The sequence below is a fragment of the Ailuropoda melanoleuca genome, chromosome 9 (genome assembly GCF_002007445.2).
Source record: "Ailuropoda melanoleuca isolate Jingjing chromosome 9, ASM200744v2, whole genome shotgun sequence".
Lineage (NCBI taxonomy): Eukaryota > Metazoa > Chordata > Mammalia > Carnivora > Ursidae > Ailuropoda > Ailuropoda melanoleuca.
Window position 1 is genome coordinate 19347437 of NC_048226.1, and position 21107 is coordinate 19368543.

The following is a 21107-nucleotide window of genomic DNA, read 5'->3' on the forward strand; positions in this document are numbered from 1 at the left end:
TGAAAATGTGGGTTGCTAAAGTAACGTATTAGTTATGCCATATTTTAAGGCATAAATAACATTCCAAGTCAATAACCTTCACAGACAACATGCCGAGATTATGATGTAATTTATTATCTCTGATTTTACCTGAAGTGCGTATTTTTCACAAGTTGGCCCCACAGGGATGACCATTACCTGACGAGGAGACAGCCAGAAAGGCCTGAAAAATATATTAAATATGTATTTTCAAAATCTAATGATGATCAAATCTAATGATGATCGTGTATCATGTCATTTTAAAAATAACCAAAGATCTTTTTAAAGTAAGACTTCCCAAGAGAGTAGATTCTGCAGAGTGGTGTGGAAGTAAACCAAACCATATTGAGAGCTAAAAAGCAACAGAGTAGACAAAAGGGGAAGCTGGGAATTATGGGAGGAAGGGGAGGGAAGAACAGGTCAGCCGCTGGGTGGAAGGGGCTAAATATCACTTATCATACCACTGGGCACCTGCACTCCTGGGCATTTACCCCAGGGAAATGAAAACATGTTCACACAGAAACCTTCCCACTAATGTTCATAGCAGCTTTAGTTATAATAGCCCCAAACTGGAAACACTCCAAATGTCCCTCAATGGATGAATGATCAAGCTGGTGCATCCACACCATGGGACACTATCAGCCATAAAAGGGGACCGACCACTGAGACATGAGTTGGATGGATCTCAAGGGAATTCCACCAAGTGATTAAAGCTAATCCCACACAGTTGCACACTGTGTGATTCCATTTATGCAACATTCTTGAAATGACAAAATTATGGAGATGGAGAACAGATGCGTGGCTGTCAGAGGATGATGATGGGGGTGGGGTAGGAGGTATGTGACAATAAAATGGTAGCACAAGGAGTCCTTGAAAGTAACAGAACTGTCCTCTATCTTGACTGATGGTGGGTACGCAGGAGATAAAATTTTATAGAACTAAACACACACATACACACAAGTGCGTGTGAAGCGGTGAGATCTAAATAAGGTCGGTGGATTGTATCAAGGTCAATTTCCTGGTCATGATATCGTATAGACTTTTGTAAGATGCTGCCACGGAGGAAAACTAAGTAAAGGGTATGCTGGACCTTTCTCGATGATTTCTTACCGCTACATGTGAATCTACAATTATCTCAGGATGAAATAAAGAAAAAAAAAGATAGGAAGTTGGGTATAAGCAATGTTTAATGTGGGAAATATTTCTTCATCAGTACTTTATTTGCAGGTGAAAGGAAATGCAGCGGGAACTACTACCTGGCGGCACCTTATGAACATTTATATATTTATTCTTAAATTACAAAAACAAAATAACACATATAAGTAATAGTATGTATGGTAAAACTCAGGAATACAGTGGATAAAGTGAAAAGTAAGCATTTCCTTTTCAGCTCTGTCCTCACCCCATCCCCAGGGGAACGACATTTTAACAATTTCTATTTTGAGCTCTTGGGGAGCTGTCGACCACAACTCTGGCAGGTGTCTGAACTCTTGATTGATGGATTGCACAGGCTGTGCCCTGAGTCTGCACGATGAAGGATGGCTCACTGAGCGCACAGCACCATCTCCTATCTCCCACTCCCTCTTCTGATTCCACTAGTTCTTTTTAGTTTTTCTAGCACATTCCCTGCCACCACTCTAGGGTGAGACGCCACCATCTCTTACCTGCATCAAACAAACTATTTAAAACAGAATCAACTGGAAAGAAATGTCAATGTGTTAACTCATACTTAGGTAGCATGCATGTTCATATCTATACTTTTGGCTTATCTGTGATTTTAACAGCTTGGACACCCCACGATACCTAAGTACATTTCTCTAAGATCACAAATAAAACTTCAGGGATGTACTCAGACTCTAGCTACCCAGGGCCTCTTAAAGACCCTCTGCTTGGGGAATTTCCCACCTTGTAGTGCCTGCTTCGAAATTTGCTTTCCCAGCTGCCCTAGACATGTTCGAGTCCAGGCACGTGATCTGGCACGTACAAGCACGGTACGTGGATTTGGGACAGAGTAGCACCCAGAGGGGAGGTACTACATGGAATCAGTTCTGGCAGGGAGGGTGCGGAGACATGGAGCTCTGAGAGGGACCTGTGGCAGCGATGCAAGCAGGAGCATCCAGAGCCTAGGGTCAACGACGGGACTGTGCCCAGTGACAGTGGCACAGAAGTAAATCAGAGCCAAACAGCATGAGCAGAGATCAGTCAGTTTCTTCAAAAGGAGATGGGAGACAAAGATGTCATTCATGGTTGCTGGGCTGCGGCATTTCCACATGCCATTGGATGCACGCCATCACAAGCTGGATCATCTGCCAGCAGGTGCCCTGACTGCCAGTAAGGACAGTTGCTTCTGGGGGCACAGTAACACTAGTGAATCCCACAATGTCAGCTCAGGACCTTACCTCTTTTGCTAAAAAAAAAAAAATTTCCATGGTCAGAAGCATTACTGTGTTTCTGACAGTTGAGGCTCACTAAGTATTTACATGGTGCTATTGACAGAGGCATGGGAGGAAGGCAGAGCTAAGCAAATGCCAAAGTTGATATCTTTTCCAGTGAGAACAAGTCACTGGTCCTTGCATGATGAGAAGGACCCAGAAAACTGACTGTTCCCTGGGATTATGGTTCCATATGAGGGATCAGGACTGAACCCTACCGATGGCAGATTGAGGCCTCGGAAGAGGAATAGCCAGATGGAACTTGGGGAGGCCCATGTTGTTGAGCCCATATCCCCAAGTGGCCGCTTTGTTCGTGAACCATGGAGTAGTCACTAGAGGAAGAACAAAGCTGATGGTAACCATAGAATGGGTCCTCCCATATTTGAATCTTTAAAAACACCTCACAGTGAGGGTTTTGGGTGGGCTACACCAAACTCATGGCCCATTCTGAGTGATGATCCACGTTCCTCTCCCCCATATCTACTTGCTATCTATTTTCCAATCTAATCACTTCTAGATCTCTGACCTTGTGGCCAAAGCAGTCACCAGGGTCTAGGCATGGCTGTAACTCCATACATCTGGCCATTTTTCCTTCGAAGGAAAGAGGACTATGAGATGTACACAAATTCCTACACTCAAGGGCATTTCCTTTCCACACTTCTTCCCTAAGCGACACTACAGCTGTCCTCATTAGGTTTGTGCCAAAGTATGTTCAGAGCCATTTGTGAACCAGGTTTACATGTTTTTCTCTCCATGTTGATTGGGCACCCCCAGGAGGTGAACAACATGGGTTGAAGGAGGGATGGCTCTTCAGCAAGGGGTCGAGTGGTACTCCCAGCGTCACCAGATGCAACTAGATCTTTAAAGGGCTTGAAATAGGTGAAAAGATAACTCTTCAATTCTACTGCATTCCCCAAAAGGTAAACAATACAGTTTTAGGTTGTGCTGCTTGTCTTCTTTGCTTTGGTTTTCTGATCTGGCAGATTCAACAAGAATTGCTTACTTGCTGTTTGGATACTCGCTAATTATAAGGCACGAGCCACCAATTTTTTTCACAGTAAACCTATCTTGTTAGATATGATATTTCGAAATGATAGACATACAGCTTTTCTTTTCCATATCACTTACCATTTCCCCCCATAGTTTTCTGAGAGGATGGCTATCATTCTTTCCACTGACCCCAAAATGGCTCGATGAATGATCACAGGGTTCCTCTTATCATCTCCATCCTTACTAAAAAATGAAAATTATACATTTATGTATTCTCTTAAGATTCAGGAAAAACTTTATCTTCTTGCCTTCTATTTAAAAGTTATTTTCCTAAACTAGGAAAAACAACAGACTCCTCCTAACATCATTAGGCATATAACGTGCCATGTATTAGAAATAATAATACGAACCAAGTTAAAATGAAATATATTATGCAGGAAAAAACAAGGTAATATTAGAGCACTATTTCTACTATAGGTCTACTGATTATCTTTTATTCTAAACGACTGGCTGCTATCAGTTTACTAATATTGACTGGCAATCTTGCAAATCAGAATTTTTTAAAATTAACTTTATTTTGAACTATGGCTTACTTCACCAGTACTATGTTGACAATTGTCAAAGACACTGAAGAAATAAAGAAAATGGATTTGTTTCTAAATTCTCATTTTCTCGGGGCACCTGGGTGGTGCAGTCAGTTGAGGGACTGACTCTTGGTCTCAGCTCAGTTGATCTCCAGTTCAGGGTCCTGTGATGGAGCCCCAGGTCGGTCTCCACACTCAGCAGGGAGCCTGCTTGAGATTCTCTCTCTCACTGTCCCTCTGCCCCCTCACCCCCACATTCTCTGTCTCTAAAATAAATAAATCTTAAAAAAACAGATTTTAAATTCTCATTTTCTCATAAACACTAAAGATGAATCATGGGATGAATTGCTTTGTGAGTTATAAAGATAGAAAATGAAATTTAAAAAAATTTGCTCTGCTGTAATTAGTTAAGTTGAATGTCGTTTTACATGTTTAATGATTGCTTATATTTCTTTTTCTTCAGTTGCCTACTGTGTCCCTTGTCCATTGTCTAGTGGGAATGGGGGGTAATTAATTTTTAAACATATATGTGTAAAAGTGCCTATATATAGTATACATACATATATGTGTGTGTGTATATATATATATATAGTAAACAAATATATAAAGACATATTAAGGAAATTAACTCCTTTTCTAATGTGGGAAATTGAAAATACTTCTTTCAAGCACATTTATTTACTTGTCCTTTGCCTGTCTGGGTACTATCTTTTCTATCATAAGTTTTTACTTTTGGACAAGTCAAAGCTGTCTTTCTCTCTCTCTCTCTCTCTCTTTTTAGATTTTTATTTATTTATTTGAGAGAGAGAGAGAGCAAGACAGCATGAGTGGAGGGAAGGGGCAGATGGCGAGGGAGAAGCAGACTTTCCACGAAGCAGGGAGCCCAATGTGGGGCTTGATCCCAGGACCCCAAGATCATGACCTGAGCTGAAGGCAGACACTTAACCAACAGCCACCCAGGCACCCAAAGCTGTCTTATTCTTTATGAATTGTAACAGTAATGTTATGTAAAGAAAGAACTTTCTCCAACATATAGAGATATTCACTACATTTTCTTCTACCACTTTGATGTATTTTTAAAAATTCCAGTATAGTTAACATACAGTGTTATGTTAGTTTCAGGTGTACAATATAGTGATTCAGTAATTCCCTATGTTACTCACTGCTCATAATGACAAGTATATTCTTAATCCCCCTCGCCTATTTCACCCTCCCCCCCCCCACTAACCCTCTGGTAACCATCTGTTTGTTCTCCAATAATTAAGAGTCTTTTTTTTGGTTTGTCTCTTTTTCTTCCTTTGTTCATTTGTTTTGTTTCCACATATAAGTGAAATCATATGGTATTTGTCTTTCTCTGGCTTATTTTGCTTAGCATTATACTCTCTAGCTCTACCCATGTTGTTGCAAGCAGCAAGATCTCATTCCTTTTTTATGGCTGAGTAATATTCCCTTGTATAAATATATCACAGCTTCTTCATTCATCTATTGATAGACAATTGGGCTGCTTCCATAGTTTGGCTATTGCAAATAATGCCACAATAAACATAGGGGTGCATATATCCTTTTGAATTAGTGTTTTTGTATTCTTTGGATAAATACCCAGTACTGCACTTACTGGATCATAGGGAAGTCCTATTTTTAATTTTTTGAGGAAACTCCATACTGTCTTCCACAGTGGCTGCACCAGTTTGCATTTCCACCAACAGTGCAGGAGTGTTCCTTTTTCTCCACATCCTTGCCAATGTTTGCTGTTTTTTGTGTTGTTGATTTTAGCCATTCTGACAGGTATGAGGTGATATCGCATTGTAATTTTTGATTTGCATTTTCCTGATAGTGACATTGAGCATCCTTTTAGGTGTCTGTTGGCCATATGAATGGCTTCCTTGAAGAAACGTCTGTTCATGTCTTCTGTCCATTTTTAATTGGATTATTTGTGTTTTTTGTATCAAGTTGTATAAGTTCTTTATATATTTTGGAATCTAACCCTTTACCAGATATGTCATTTGTAAATATCTTCTCCTATTTACTAGGTTGTCTTTCAGTTTTGTTGATTGTTTCCTTCACTATGCAAAAGCTTTCTATTTTGATGTAGTCCCAATAGTTCATTTTTGCTTTTGTTTCCCTTGACTCAGGTGATATATCTAGAAATATGTTGTTACAGCCAATGTCAGAAAAACTGCTGCTTGTGTTCTCTTCTAGAATTTTTATGGTTTCATGTCTCACATTAAGGTCCTTAAGTGATTTGGAGTTTATTTTTCTGTACGGTGTAAGAAAGTGGTCCAATTTCATTCTTTTGTACATAGCTGTCCAGTTTTCTCAACACCATTTGTTGAAGAGACTGTCCTTTTCCCATTGCATATCTTTCCTTCCTTTGTCAAAGATTAATTGACTACAAAATTGTGGATTTATTTCTGGGCTTTCTATTCTGTTCTGCTGATCTGTGTGTCTGTTTTTGTGCCAGTACCACACTATTTTGATTACTATAGCTTTGTAGTATAACTTGAAGTCTGAAATTGTGATGCCTCCAGCTTTGTTTTTATTTTTCAAGGTTGCTTTGGTTATTCAGGGTCCTTTGTGGTTCCATATAAATTTTATGTTGTTGTTTGTTGTAGCCCTGTGACAAATGTTGTTGGTAATTTGATAGGGATTGTATTAAATGTGCAGATTGCCTTGGGTAATATGGACATTACAACAATACTTATTCTTCCAATCCATGAGCATGATATGCCTTCCATTTGTGTTGTCTTCAATTTCTTTCATCAGTGTTTCTTAGTTTTCAGAGTACACTTTCTTCATTAAGTTTATTAATTTTGTTGTAACTATAAATGGGATTTTTAAAAATTTTTCTTTCTGCTGCTTCATTATTGATATATAGAAAGAAATGCAACAGGTTTCTGTACATTGATATTGTATCCTATGACCTTACTGAATTCATTTTTCAGTTCTAGTAGTGTTTTGGTGGAGTCCTTAGGGTTTTCTCTATGTAGTATCATGTCAGTACTACTTAAATGAATTTTTAAAAAATAGTCTATCCAGCTATAATTAATTTTTATATCTAGTGTGCATTCTAAAATTTCATTTTCCCTCCAAATGGACAGCCCAACCAATTGTCTTAATGTCATTTATTGAACCCGCCCCTTCCCCACAGGTTTGAAATGCCTCATTTCTCATGTATTACATCTTCACATAAGTCTATATCTGGAAGGCATTGCTTCATTCATATATAGCTCTATTTTTTTTACTTAAAAAATGTAACAGGTACAATTTGTGGTGAAGACTGTTTAAAACATTTATGTCTACTTTCAAGAATAATTTTTTAAAATTGTGTTAAGAAATGCAATATTACCAGTATTTTAAAAACCTCTCACGTACCCCTCCTCAGTCATATTCCACTTCCTCCCATCATTGCTTTTCTTGGAGGTTTTACGACCATTGAGTTTCTCTGAAAACTGAGAAGCAACATACACACACACCTAGCTGTGTAATGCTGGGGTGGGACCACCAGTGGTGAGGGAAGACTCCTTAAAGAAAAGGCACTAAACGAAGTACTAGACTCTTCTGTTTCCCTGAGACTTTACAGGAGCCCCTTCGCTGGAGTCAGCATGAGTCCAGGGGACATAGGCTCACCACGGTCAAGGTACCTGGCAGCACCTGGTGTGGACCAGGTTCAGGTCATCCCACAGCAGTGCGGTCAGGGAAGTGGCCATCGGTACCACCTGCTTCTAAGATCTTCAGCAATCTCTAAATCTGAGGAGGTGGGGGAAGAGCAGTGCTTTGGGTTCTTCTCACAGTGCTTTGACTACAGATTTAGATAAGTATTTTTGGATATCTCTCCTATGAACCTCATTTTTTTGGTTTTGTGACTATCTTGTTTTCTTAAAAGACTGCTCTGTTTGCTAATCTCTGTTCTTTCATTTTTAAAACTTTTTATTAAAGAACATGAAACATATAGAAAAGGAAAGAGACTAGTATAATGAACTCCCACATAATCCTCTATCAGCTTCACCCAAATGTCAACTCACAGCTAATCTTATTTGATCTGAATGCAACCCATTCCTGACACTATCCTCTGCTCCCATTGTAAGCCTCATGAACATGTTCCTGATATTTGTTCCTAGAGTCCACTGGCCAAATTCCTTAACTAGAAGTGAAACTTTCATGACATGTAGCTTACACTTAATGATTCCCTCCTTCCCTTCCAAAAAAGATGGAAAAAACAAATGATGACTATTAATTGTAATGAAGTGAGTCACCCCAAGATCTCTGCATACTTTTCTCAGAAACATAAATTTCACATTATTGCAACAAATGTAATATGCTATGCTTACAAATTTCTCATAAGAAATTTGAGATATAATAAAATATAATAAGAAATATATAATATAATATATCTTATTATAAAAATATAATACGATATAATAAAAAATTATATCAACTAGCTACTACTAAAATGCACACATATAAGACAAACAAACAAATAAAAACAGAGAAACCCATTCATTAAATTCACTTCAAACATTAAAATTGGATATCATCATTGCCAATCATTTCCACTAAGAGCCATTACAACCTGCCTGCAGGCCAAATCATGTCTAGATCCCACAGAAAGCTCTGGGGTGGGGATAGGTAGCTGAGTCCAGTCCTGCTCAGATATAAAAAGAAATAATTCATTCTATAAACTAAACCAGTATGGTATATTCTTGAATGTTACATAACATTATTTTTGTATAGGGAATGAAAGAGAAGCAGGATGATCTTTTTGTAGGTCCCCAGGTACCAGAAATTTCTGTCCCATCATTTATATCAAAAGAATTAAAATCAGGTCTAGCCTTAAGAAGGGCAAATAGTGACATAACCTATATGTACATATCTATACATTCAGATAAACATTAGAATTAATGCCAAGGTCCCCAAAAATAATCCCAGTGGAGTTTTTTGGCATTACATTAGATTTATAGATAAATCTGAAGAGAATTAATATCTTCCCAATATTGATTCTTCCCATTCCAAGAGTGTGGTATGAATTTTCATTTAAATAACTCTTTTTTCTTAAATTCCACATATGAGTGAGATCATATGGCATTTGTCTTTCTCTGACTGACTTATTTCACTTAGCATAGTACACTCCAGCTCCAACCACATCATTGCAAATGGCAGGATTTCATTCCTTTTGATGGCTGAATACAAGAAAGAAAACAGATGAACATATAGGAAGGGGGAAAGAAAAAAAAGAGAGAGGGAAACAAGCAGTAAGTGACCTTTAATGATAGAAAACAAACTGCGGGTTGATGGAGGGAGGTGAGAGGAGGATGGGTTAGATTGGCGGTGGGTATTAGGGAGGGCATTTGTCATGTTGAGCAGTGGGTGTTGCATGTAAGTGATGAATCACTGAATTCTGAAACCAATACTGCACTGTATGTTAACCGACAAAATTTAAATTAACAAAACCATACATACAAAATAAATAAACAACTCTTTTTTAATAGTTTCTGATAAAATTTTATGGCATATATTCCATATAAATATTATACATTTATAGTTCTTGTTAAGTTTACTCCTAGGTATTTTACACTATTTATTATTGTTGCTTCTGAAATGTTTTTTCCCCACTGCATTTCCTAGCAGGTGATTGCTAATATATATGAAAGCGAATTCATTTCTGCCTTTTGACCTTACTTAACTTTATCATTAGTTGCCATTTTTCTCCATTTGATCCTGGTGGATTTCAGGACATCTTAACATTTACAAATAATAACAATTTTATCTTTTTACTTCAAATATTTGTACTCCCAGAACAACTCTAAGTAACAGTACCAACAGTAGGCATAGTCCCCTTCTTTCCAACAAAGTTGAGGTGTTCTTGTTATTTTCTAATAAATATTCTTTATAATAGTAAGGACATTTTCTTTCTGTTCATCTCATAAGTATGGATGTTAAATTTTGTTGATTGAATTTCAGCATTGTTGAATGTAACAAATGACGATAATATACTTTTTAATGCTGAACCAGCCCTGCTTCTTAGAAAAAACCTTATTTGATCATGACGATGACCTTGATGCTCTCCTCTCACTTTCCCTTCATGTCTAAGCTATGAACAAATCACATTGGTTCTACCTTCAAAATGTGCACCAGATACCTCTACTTCAAAAACAAGATTTCTCTGTTTTTACCAACTTATTCTAACGGTCGTCATCTCTTACCTGGTCTATAGACCACTGCCTCCTCTCTTGCTCTCCTACTCTGTTTTCTACCCAATACCTAGGATAGATGGGTGGGTGGATGGGTGGATGGGGGATGATGGATGGATGGAGAAACAGATGATGAATGGATGGACTGGTAGATAGATGGGTGGATGGATGAATGAAGACTGCCTTAGCTGATCTGCTTCTCCTCCACATCCTCCTTGAAAGCCCATTAATGTTCAAATTTTGTTGAACAAGTTGGGTCATTTCAGCATTAGCAAAGTCCCATCACTCCTCATTCTTTTTGTTCATTTTAGTAGGTCCCTGGGAAAAGATGGGTTTTGTAAACATGAACTTAAGACACCATCTTTCCTAAAAGGCCCAAATTTATTTTTGAAAGGTCTGCGTTTTCTCCCTCATTCTCTTAAGTGTTTTTATTATTCTCATGTGTTGATGTAATTCTCAATGTGTAACACTTCAACTATTCCGTCAGCTCTTTAATTTATAACTCTTAGTGTAGCCAAGTAATCAAAATATAAGATGAAGAATACAAAATAAAATATTTTTGAGGCTTGGACACAAATTGAGATCAATCCATAAAACCATACTGGGAAAGTGGTGGTTGTCCATTTATTATAGGAATCTTATTAGGAAAATATTCTATTAAAATTACTGTATTTGAAACATGCCAAGAATTTCCCCCTTTTTTGTCTTTATTAATTTTGAATGAAAGACAATTCAGCACATTATCTAATCAACACTATATCCAAGACTTAGACATGCTGATAAGAGGAGAGTTTAAAGTGATGTCATCATTTTGTCTAACTCAGATCAGGACGTTGGTTCCAGGAAAAATGGAGTAAGCCTGCTCCACCCAGCTCTCTCACTGAATACAAACAAACACCCTGGAGAGAATGCATGAACTGCCACCCGAGACCTCTGAAAAGTAAATGGTGACAGGTGGATTGCTGAAGAAGACCAGATTTTCAAGTACCACCAAACCAGTAGTTAGTTTCATATAATTTTGTCTTCCTGTATGGTGTGGCCTGGTAGCCTGGACTAAAAGGCAGCCCCAAACCAAGAAGTATGCACCAGATGCAGCTTCAAGAGAAATCCTCATTTCCTGGTCAAGAGTCAGAAAAAATAACTCCTAAATTTCAGAAAGAGTAGGGGTTGGGGAAATCCTAGGGTTTCTTTTTTTCTCTTTTTTCTGTTCTCTTCTGTCCAGCCCCCAGGCATTCCCACAGAGGCTAGGGACTAACCTGGTACTTAAAACTCTGAAGAAGGGGATCCTTTTCTCTGAACAGGAGGGTTATGGTCCCACATGTCAGGGATGAATCACTGTTGCTTTTCTCTCTCTCTCTCTCTCTCTGGCCTCCTGATGCTTGGTCTCTAGCACAGATACAGTCACAGAAAGAGCATAGAGGAAAGGGGAAACTAAAGCCCCAGCTTTTCTGGCCATAGGACTGTAAAAAGGTACCCTAGGGAATCAAAAGTGCCCAGGAAATCAGAGAGCAGGGAGTGAATAGAGCTATCCCATAAAGTAGTGTAGGAACTTACCTGGCCTCACCTCTGAACTGCAAATGCATAGGTCCGACCCTGAACAGCACACAACAGGCTTGAGAACTGAACCATGTACGGGATTTGGCCACTAGGTGGCATATACACAGGACAGATCTGAACAGCACCATCAGGGCTTTGAAAACTGAACTCACATTGGAACCACAGCCCGCAGAAGGCATGTTGGAAATTAAGGCCTGAACTTAATTAACTTCAAATCGACTGCTAAAAAAAAAAAAAGTAATCAACAATCTCCTTACGATTTAAACAAACCCAGCATCTCCTAATATTCAAGCTGTCTGGGATGAAATCCAAAGCTATGTGGCATATTAATCACCAGGTAAATCTCAATAGGTGAAGGGGAAAAGACAACAGATTCCAACAGTGAGATGACAAAAATGGTGCAATTATTGAAGACTGTAAAACAGCTACTATAAGCATACTCCAACAAGTGAAGGCGAACACATTTGAAATGACTAGAAAGATTAAAGTCTTAGAAAAGAAATTGTAAAACTAAAAAAATACAATGATGGGAATGAATAAAATTCATTAGATGGACATGGCAGCAAAGGAGATGACAGAGAAGAGTCAGTGAACTTAAAGATTAAAGGTAAAAGTAAAAGGTGGGAAAACCCCAAACAAGCAACAGGAAGAAAATAATTAAGAGCAGGCATCAATTCCATTAAAAACATAATAGAGAAAATCAATGAAATTAAAAGTCAGTTCTTTGAAAAGCTCAGTAAAATTGGTGAATCTCTAGAAAAATTGACAAAGAAAAAAACAAAGATGCTTATATTACTAAATTATGAATGAAAGAGAAGATATCACTGCAGGTCTCACAGAAATTAAAATCATAATATGCGTAATATTATGAATACTCTCTGCATATAAATTCAACAATTTAAATGAATCAATTCCTTGAAAAGCACAAACTATCAAAACTTAACCAAAAAGAAATAGGTAACATAGACATCTTCTATCTCAATAAAAATGAACTCATAGTTAAAAACCTTCCCAAAGTAAACCTCCAGCAGTGAATGGTTTTAATGATATATTCTACCAAACATTTGAAAAAGAAATAGCCAATTCTACATAATATCTTCCAGAAAATAGAAGACAGTGGACCACTTCCTAATTCATTTTGTGAGGCCAGCATTACTCAGATACCAAAACCAGTGAAAGATAGTACAAGAAAAGAAAACCACAGACCAATATCCCATATGATCATACATGCAAACTATTAGGAGCTCAAATCCAGTAATATATAAAAACAATGATTGATACACCATGAGCAAGTGGAATTTATTCCAGCAATGCAAAGCTGGTTCAACATTCTTAATCAATGTAATCCACCATATGAACAGGCTGAAAAAGAAAAGCCACATGATCATATCAATTAATGCAGAAAGTGAATTTGACAAAATTCAAAATCCATTTATGGGGGTGCCGAGTGGCTCAGTCAGTTCAGTGTCTGCCTTCAGCTCAGGTCATGATCCCAGGGTCCTGGGATCAAAACCAACATCTGGTTCCCTGATCAGTGGGGAACCTGCTTCTCCCTCTTCCTCTAAGCCTTCCCCTGCTTGTGTTCTCACACTCTCTCTCTCTCAAATAAATAAATAAACTCTTTTTTAAAAATTCATTTATGATAAAAACTCTCAGAAAACTAGAAATAGACGAAACTCCCTCAATTTGATAAAGAATACTTACAAAGACCTACACCTAACATCATACATAAAGGTGAAACAACTATATGCTTTTCTCCTAAAATTGGGAAGAAGGTGAGCATTTCCACCCTCATTCCTCTATTCAACCTAGCACTGAAAGTTCTAGCCAGTGCCATGAGGCAAGAGAAGGCAATAACAAGCATACAAATAAAAAAGGAAGGGTTAAACTGTCTCTATTTGCAGATGGCATGACTGTCTACATAGAAAAAATCCCAAGAATTCTAAAAAAAAAAAAAAAAGTGCCCAAATTCCTAGAGCTAATATGTAAGTTCAGCAACCAAGATCAAATAAAAAAATCAGCGTATCTCCCAGGTGCCAACATTAAGAATACAATACAACATTTACAATTGCTCCCCCCAAATGAAATACTTAGGTATAAATCTATTAAGACAGGTATAGAATTTGTACGCTGAAATCTATAAAAACTGATGAAAGAAATCAAACAACTTCAAAGATTGATAGATTCAGTACAGTTAAGAAGTCATTTCTACCCTAAACTAATCTTTAGATTTAATACAATTCCTATCAAAATTCTCACCAGGGAATGATTTTTTTTTTTCAGATCTATTGAAAGCAAAAAAGTTGGACAAGCCAAAGCAACTCTGGAAAAGAATAAAAAATCCACATTATCTAATCTTAAGACATTACCAAGCTACAGTAATTAAATCAATATGGTATTAATAAAGTGATAATCAATGAATCAGCAGAACAGAATTGAAAATCTAAAAATAGGACCACACAAATATGTCTGATTGATTTTTGACAAAGGCCCAAAGGCAAGTCAGTGCAGAAAGAACAGTCTTTACAAAAATGGTGTTAAAACAATTAGACATCTAGATGCAAACAATCAACTGTGACCTAAACATCACATCTTACACAAACACGAGCTCAAAGTGGATCTTAGATCCAAAGGTAAAACTTAATATTGGAATACTTTTAAGATAAAGCGTAAAGGAAAACCTTCATGACTTGTGCTTAGGCAAAGTGTTTGTAGACATCATGTCAAAAGCCATGATCCATAAAAGAAAAAGTTAACAAATCAGAATTTGTTGAAATTAAAAACTCAAGATTGAAAGGAAAGTTAAGACACTAAAAAATGAAAAAAAAAAAAAACCAATAGCTATAGATCAAGAGAAACTATTTGCAAGTCACCTAGCTTTCAAAGGGTTTGAATACATAAAGAACTCTCAAAACTCAACAGTAAGCAAACAACTCAATTTAAAAATGAGCAAAAGACTTGAACAGACACTTAATCACAGAGGATATATGAATAAGTATATGAAAAGATGCTAACGTTATTAGCCACTAGAGAAATACAAAATCAAACCATGAGGAAATACTACTACCCTCTTATTAGAAGGGCTTTAAAAAAAAAAAAAAAAAAAAAAAAAAAAAAAAACNCTGAGAACACCAAGGGCTGGCAAGAATATAGAATACCTGCAAAATTCTCATACATTGCTAGTGAGAATGCAAAATGGCACAACCACTATGGAAAACAGTGTGTCAGTTTCTTATAAGTTAAATATACACTTACCACATGTCCTCTTCCTAGGTCTATACACCAGAGAAATGAAAACCTACATTCACACAAAAGCCTATACATTAATGTTTATAGCTGCTGTATTCATAATCACCCAAAACTGGAAATGAACCAAATACTTTTATATGAGTGACTGGAAAAACAAATTGTGGTGCATCCATATAACAGCATACTAATCAGCAGGAAAAGGAATAAATTACCAATACATGCAAAAGCATGGATGAATCTCCAAGACATTATGCTGAGTGAAAAAAGCCAGTCTCAAATGGTTTTATACTATATCATTCCATATAGATAACATTCTATAAAAGGCAAAATTACAGTGACAAACAACATGTTGGTGACTGCCAAGGGCAAGGGATGGGAGGAGAATATGATGACAGGGGAGCAGCACAGGAGTTTACTGAAATGATGGAATCATAATTTCGTGATGGCACACAACTCTATATGGGTGTTAAAACTCATAGAGCTGTACACACACATACACACACCACACACATGTGAACTTTACTGTATGTTAAGAAATTTTTAAAAAAAAGTTGTTGGTGTGCTGTAACAAAATTGCCTTTTTCCTCTGCTCTCCCTGGCAAATACCTCATCCTCAAGATACAGACCCAATGTTCACACTTTATGAAGTCAGCCCTTCACCACGTCAGGGAGTTAGCAGCTTGGATCATGTTTTACAGTACTTTGTTCATATCTCTAATCTTACACTTACTTATCTTACTTCCCCCACTAGACCATGTCCCTCAGAAAATTCACATTGATCCCCAAATAGATTATAAGCGGGTATGTAAATATATCAGTATATTGGGAACTGGGGACAGAAAGATTGTGGTGGAGTAAGAGAACCCTAGGCTTGCCTCATCCCACGAATACAACTAGATAACTATCAAATCATCCTAAATACCTCAGAAATCAACCTGAATAGGGACAGAAAAAACTCCACAACTAAAAGGAGAGAAGAAGCCACATCAAAGAAGGTAGGAAGTGCAGAGACATGGTCTAGGGAAGAAATGGATCCTTGTTGCTGTGGTGTGGAGGGAGCCATGGTTGTGCTGAAGGGTGAGAGAGAGAGAGAGAGAGGAGCACATAGGGGAACACACAAGGAGAATGTTTCCCCATAGACACTAGCTTAGAAAATAGAGGGACTGAATTTCTTGAGTTCTTGCAACTAGTGGGGCTTAAAGCCTGGAGTTTTAGAGTCAGCAGGCCTTGGCTGGGATAGAACCTGGAGGGCACTGCCCTAGTCCTGGAGAGAAGGCAGACAAATAACCTGGAGGAAGACAGCATGGAAAAAGCAATCTCAAGGGCACCTGGGGCACACAGTGGGAAGAATATTTGATCTTCTTGGAGTGAGTCCCTGAGAGGAAGCATTCATGGACAGGCCTCCCCAGGAACAAAGGAGCTAACCAGCATCATTTCCCACCCTTCCCTTCAGCATAAACTCAGAGCCACCTGCAGGAAGCAGCGCAGTGTGGACACTGGCTGCCTAACTTGCCCACACCAACTCCCATTTCCCCACCTCCGCACTCCAATGGAACTGCCCTTCTCAGTCACACTTACCTCAGTCCCAGTGCAGTGGGCCCTTCCCCCAGAAGAGCAGCACAAACCCTCCCCACAACACGTCTCCCAATCAGAGAGTTCTACAGGGCCTCAGTTCTAGCGGAGGTGGTGACATGTCTCATTTCACAAGCAGACCAGGGCACCCTTAGTTAAAATGCACCACACTCAGCCCAGAGACCAAACAAACACTGCCCACATTAGGTAGGGAGAGCCTCTCCAGATGACCAGCTTGAAGGACAGAGCAGCCAGAACACAACAGCAGAGCACACAGCACACACTGGAGACACTCCCTGAAGTGCCAAGCCTGGGCACTACATGACCTCTTCTTCATAAGGCCATTACTTTCAGGAGTAGAAGACATAACTGGATTTTCTAACACAGAGAAGCAGGCAGAGATGTAGACAAAATGAGAAGACAGAGGAACTTAACTCAAATGAATGAACAAGATAAGGCCATGGACCAGAGATCCAAGTGAAATAGATGTAAGTGACATGCCTGATGAAGAATTTAAAGTAACTATCATAATGATATTCACTGGAATTGAGAAAAGAATGGAAGACATCAGTGAGATCCTTACCATAGAGATAAGAATTAAAAAAGAATCAATCAGAGATGAAGTATGTAATAAACGAGATTAGGAAAACACCGGATGCAATGAACAGCAGGCTGGAAGAGGTAGAGGAACGAATTAGTGACCTACAAGATAAAGTAATAGAAAGTAATGAAGCTGAACAAACAATACAAAGAAGAATTATGCAAAACAACAATAGGCTTAGGGATCTCAGTGACTCCCTCAAATGTAACAACATTCATATTATAGGAGTCCCAGAAGAGAGAGAAAAGGGGGCAAAAAATGTATTTGAGAAAATCATAGCTGAAAACTTCCCTAATCTGGGAGAGGAAACAGGCATCCGGATCCAGGAGGCACAGAGAACTCCCATCAAAACCAACAAAAGCAGGCCCACATCAAGATATATTGTAATTAAATTTGCAAAATATAGTGATAAAGAAAAAATCCTAAAAGGAGCAAGAAAAAAGAAGTCAGTAACTCACCAGGGAAAACCCATAAGGCTAGCAAGAGATTTTTCAACAGAAACTTTGCAAGCCAAAAGATAGTGAGATGATATATTGAAAGTGCTAAATGGGAAAATTCTGCAGTGAAGAATACTCTGTCCAGAAAGGTAATCATTCAGAATAGGAGAGATAAAAACTTTCACAGAAAAACAAGAACTGAAGGAGTTTGTGACCACTAAACCAGCCCTGCAAGAAATATTAAAGGGGGCTCTTTGTGAGGAAAAAAAAGAGACCAAAAGTGACAGTATAAAGTAGGAAACACAAAAGCAGTAAAAATGAATATTTCTGTAAAAATATCAGCCAAGTAATTCACAAAAAAAGGATATAAAACATAATAACATATACCTAAAACATGGGGAAGAGAGGAGAAAAGAATGTGTTCAAACTTAAACAACCATCAACTTAATATAGACTGCTATAGGCGGAAGAGGTTATATACAAACCTAATGGTAGCCATATATCAAAAACTACTAATAAACAAGCAAAGACTAAAGACAAAGAAACCCAAATATATCACTAAACAAAATCAGCAAAACATGAAAGACAGAAAGGATCAGAGAAAATCCCCAGAAACAACCACAAACCAAGTAATAAAATGGCAATAAATACGTATCTATCAATAATTACTTTGAATATAAATGGACTAAATGCTCCAATTAAGACATAGGGTGTCAGAAGGGATTAAAAAACAAAACAAAACCCAAGAACCATCAAATGTTGCCTACAAGAGACTCATTTTAGACATAAAAACATCTGCAAATTGAAAGTGAGAGGATGAAGAAACATTTATCATGCAAATAGATGTTAAAAGAAAGCTAAGGTAACAATACCTACATCAGACAAACTAGACTTTAAAACAAGACTATAACAAGAGGCAAAGAAGGACACTATATAATCATAAAGGGAACAATCCACAAAGAAGATATAACAATTGTAAATAGTTACACACCCAACATATGAGCACCCAAATATATAAAATAATTAATAACAAACATAAAGGAACTCATTGATAATAACACAATAATATTATGGAACTTTAACACCTCACTTACATCAACGTATGGATCATCTAAACAGAGCAAGGAAACAATGGCTTTGAATGACACACTGTACCAAATGGACTTAACAGATACATTCAGAACATTCCATCCTAAAACAGCAGAAGACACATTCTTTTCAAGTGCACATGGAACTTTCTCCAAAATAGATCACATATTAGGCCACAAAACAGGCCTCAAGAAATTTAAGAAAATCAAAGTCATACCATGCGCCTTTCTGACCACAATGCTGTGAATCTAGAACTCAGCCACAAGAAAAAGTCTCGAAAGACCACAAACACATGGAAGTTGAATAACATGCTACTAAAAAATGAATAGGCCAGCCAGGAAATAAAAGAAGAAATTGAAAAATACATGGAAACAAATTAAAATGAAAACGCAAGGACCCAAAATCTTCGGGATGCAGTGAAGTGGTCCTATGAGGGATGTTTATAGCAATACAGGACTACCTCAAGAAGCAAGAAAAATCTCAAATGAACAACCTAACCTTAGACTTCATGGAGCTGGAAAAAGGAACAACAAATGAAACCTAAAGCCAGAAGAAGGAAATAGTAAAGATTAGAGAATAAATAAATGATACAGAAACTAAAACAATAGAACAAATCAATGAGACCAGGAGCTGATTTTTGAAAAAATAAAATTAATAAGCCTCCAGTGAGATTTATCAAAGAGAAAAGAGAAAGTACCCAAATAAATAAAATCACAAATGAGAGAAGAGAAATATCAACCATCACCACAGAAATACAACAAATTATAAGAGAACATTATGAAAAACTATATGCCAACAAATTGGACGGCAACAAATTGGACAACCTAGAAGAAATGCATACATTTCTAAAAACATATAAATTTCCAAAACTGAAACAGGAAGAAATAGAAAACTTGAACAGACTGATAACCAGCAAAGAAATGGAATCAGTAATGAAAAACACCCAACAAACAAAAGTCCAGTACTAGATGGCTTCACAGGCGAATTCTACCAAACATTTAAAGAGTTAATACCTATTCTTCTCAAACTATTCCAAAAAATATATAAAAGGAAGGAAACATTCCAAATCCATTCCATGAGGTCAGCATAATTCTGACAACAAAAGACACCACAAAAAAGAAAAGAAAAGAAAAGAAAAGAAAAGAAAAGAAAAGAAAAGAAAAGAAAAAAGAAAAGAAAAGGAAAGAGAGAACTACAGGCTAATATCTCTGGTGAACGTAGATGCAAAAATCCTCAACAAAATAATAGCAAACTGAATCCAACAATACATTTAAAAAACCATTCACCACGATCAAGTGGGATTTATTTCTGAGTTGCAAGGGTGGTTCAATATTCACAAATCAATCAACATGATACATCACATTAATAAAAAAAAAAGGATATGAACCATATGATCATTTCAATAGATACAGAAAAAGCATTTTACAAAGTGCAACACCCATCCATGATAAAAACCCTCAACTAAGTACATTTAGAGGAAACATCATAAAGGCTGTATATGAAAAACCCACAGCTAATATCATCCTCAATGGGGAAAAACTGAGAGCTTTTCCTCTATAGTCAGGAACAAGATAGGGATGTCCATTCTCACCACTTTTATTCAATATAGTACTGGATGTCCTAGCCATAGCAATCAGAAAACAATAAGAAATAAAAGGCATACAAATTGGCAAGGAGGAAGTAAAACTTTCTCTATTTGCAGATGACATGCTACTCTATGTAGAAAACCCCAAAGACTCGACCAAAAACCTGCTAGAACTAATACATGAATTCAGCAAAGTCACAGGATATAAGATCAATGTACAGAAATCTGTTGCATTTCTATACACCAATAATGAAACAGCAAAAAAAGAAATTAAGGAATCAATCCCATTTACAACTGCACCAAAAACAATAAGATACCTAAGAATGAACCTAACCAAAGAGGTGAAAGACCTGTACTTTGAAAACTATAAAACACCGATGAAAGAAACTGAAGACAACACAAAGAAATGGAAAGACATTTCATGCTCATGGATTGAAAGAAAAAATATTGTTAAAATGTCTGTACTATCCAAAGCAATCTGCGCATTTAATGCAATCCCTATCAAAATACCAACAGCATTTTTCAGAGCTAGAACAAACAATCCTAAAATTTTATGGCACCACAAAAGACCCCAAATAGCCGAAGCAATCTTGAAAAAGAAAAACAAAGGTGGAGGCACAATTCTGGACTTCAAGTTATATTACAAAGCTGTAGTAATCAAAATGGTATGGTATTCGCACAAAAACAGACACAGATCAATTGAAAAGAACTGAAAATCCTGAAATGAACCTACAATTATATGGTCAATTAATCCTCAACAAAGCAGGAAACAATATCCAATGGGGAAAAGATACTCTCTTCAACAG

General features: G+C 37.3%; 1 protein-coding gene across 2 annotated transcripts in view; it reads right to left on the reverse strand.

Moving 5' to 3' along the window:
* TARS3 (threonyl-tRNA synthetase 3) overlaps positions 1 to 21107 on the reverse strand; it is a 69801-nt gene that overhangs the window by 3073 nt on the left and 45621 nt on the right. The window contains exons 16-17 of one of the 2 annotated variants that reach the window (XM_034667957.1): positions 3579 to 3683; positions 130 to 202 (exon numbers count right to left, since the gene is read on the reverse strand). In XM_034667957.1, coding sequence (XP_034523848.1) covers positions 130 to 202; positions 3579 to 3683 — 178 coding nt within the window. Of the gene's footprint in view, positions 1 to 129; positions 203 to 1365; positions 2426 to 3578; positions 3684 to 21107 lie in introns of those variants that run through there. The other variant, XM_034667958.1, reaches the window with a different exon arrangement.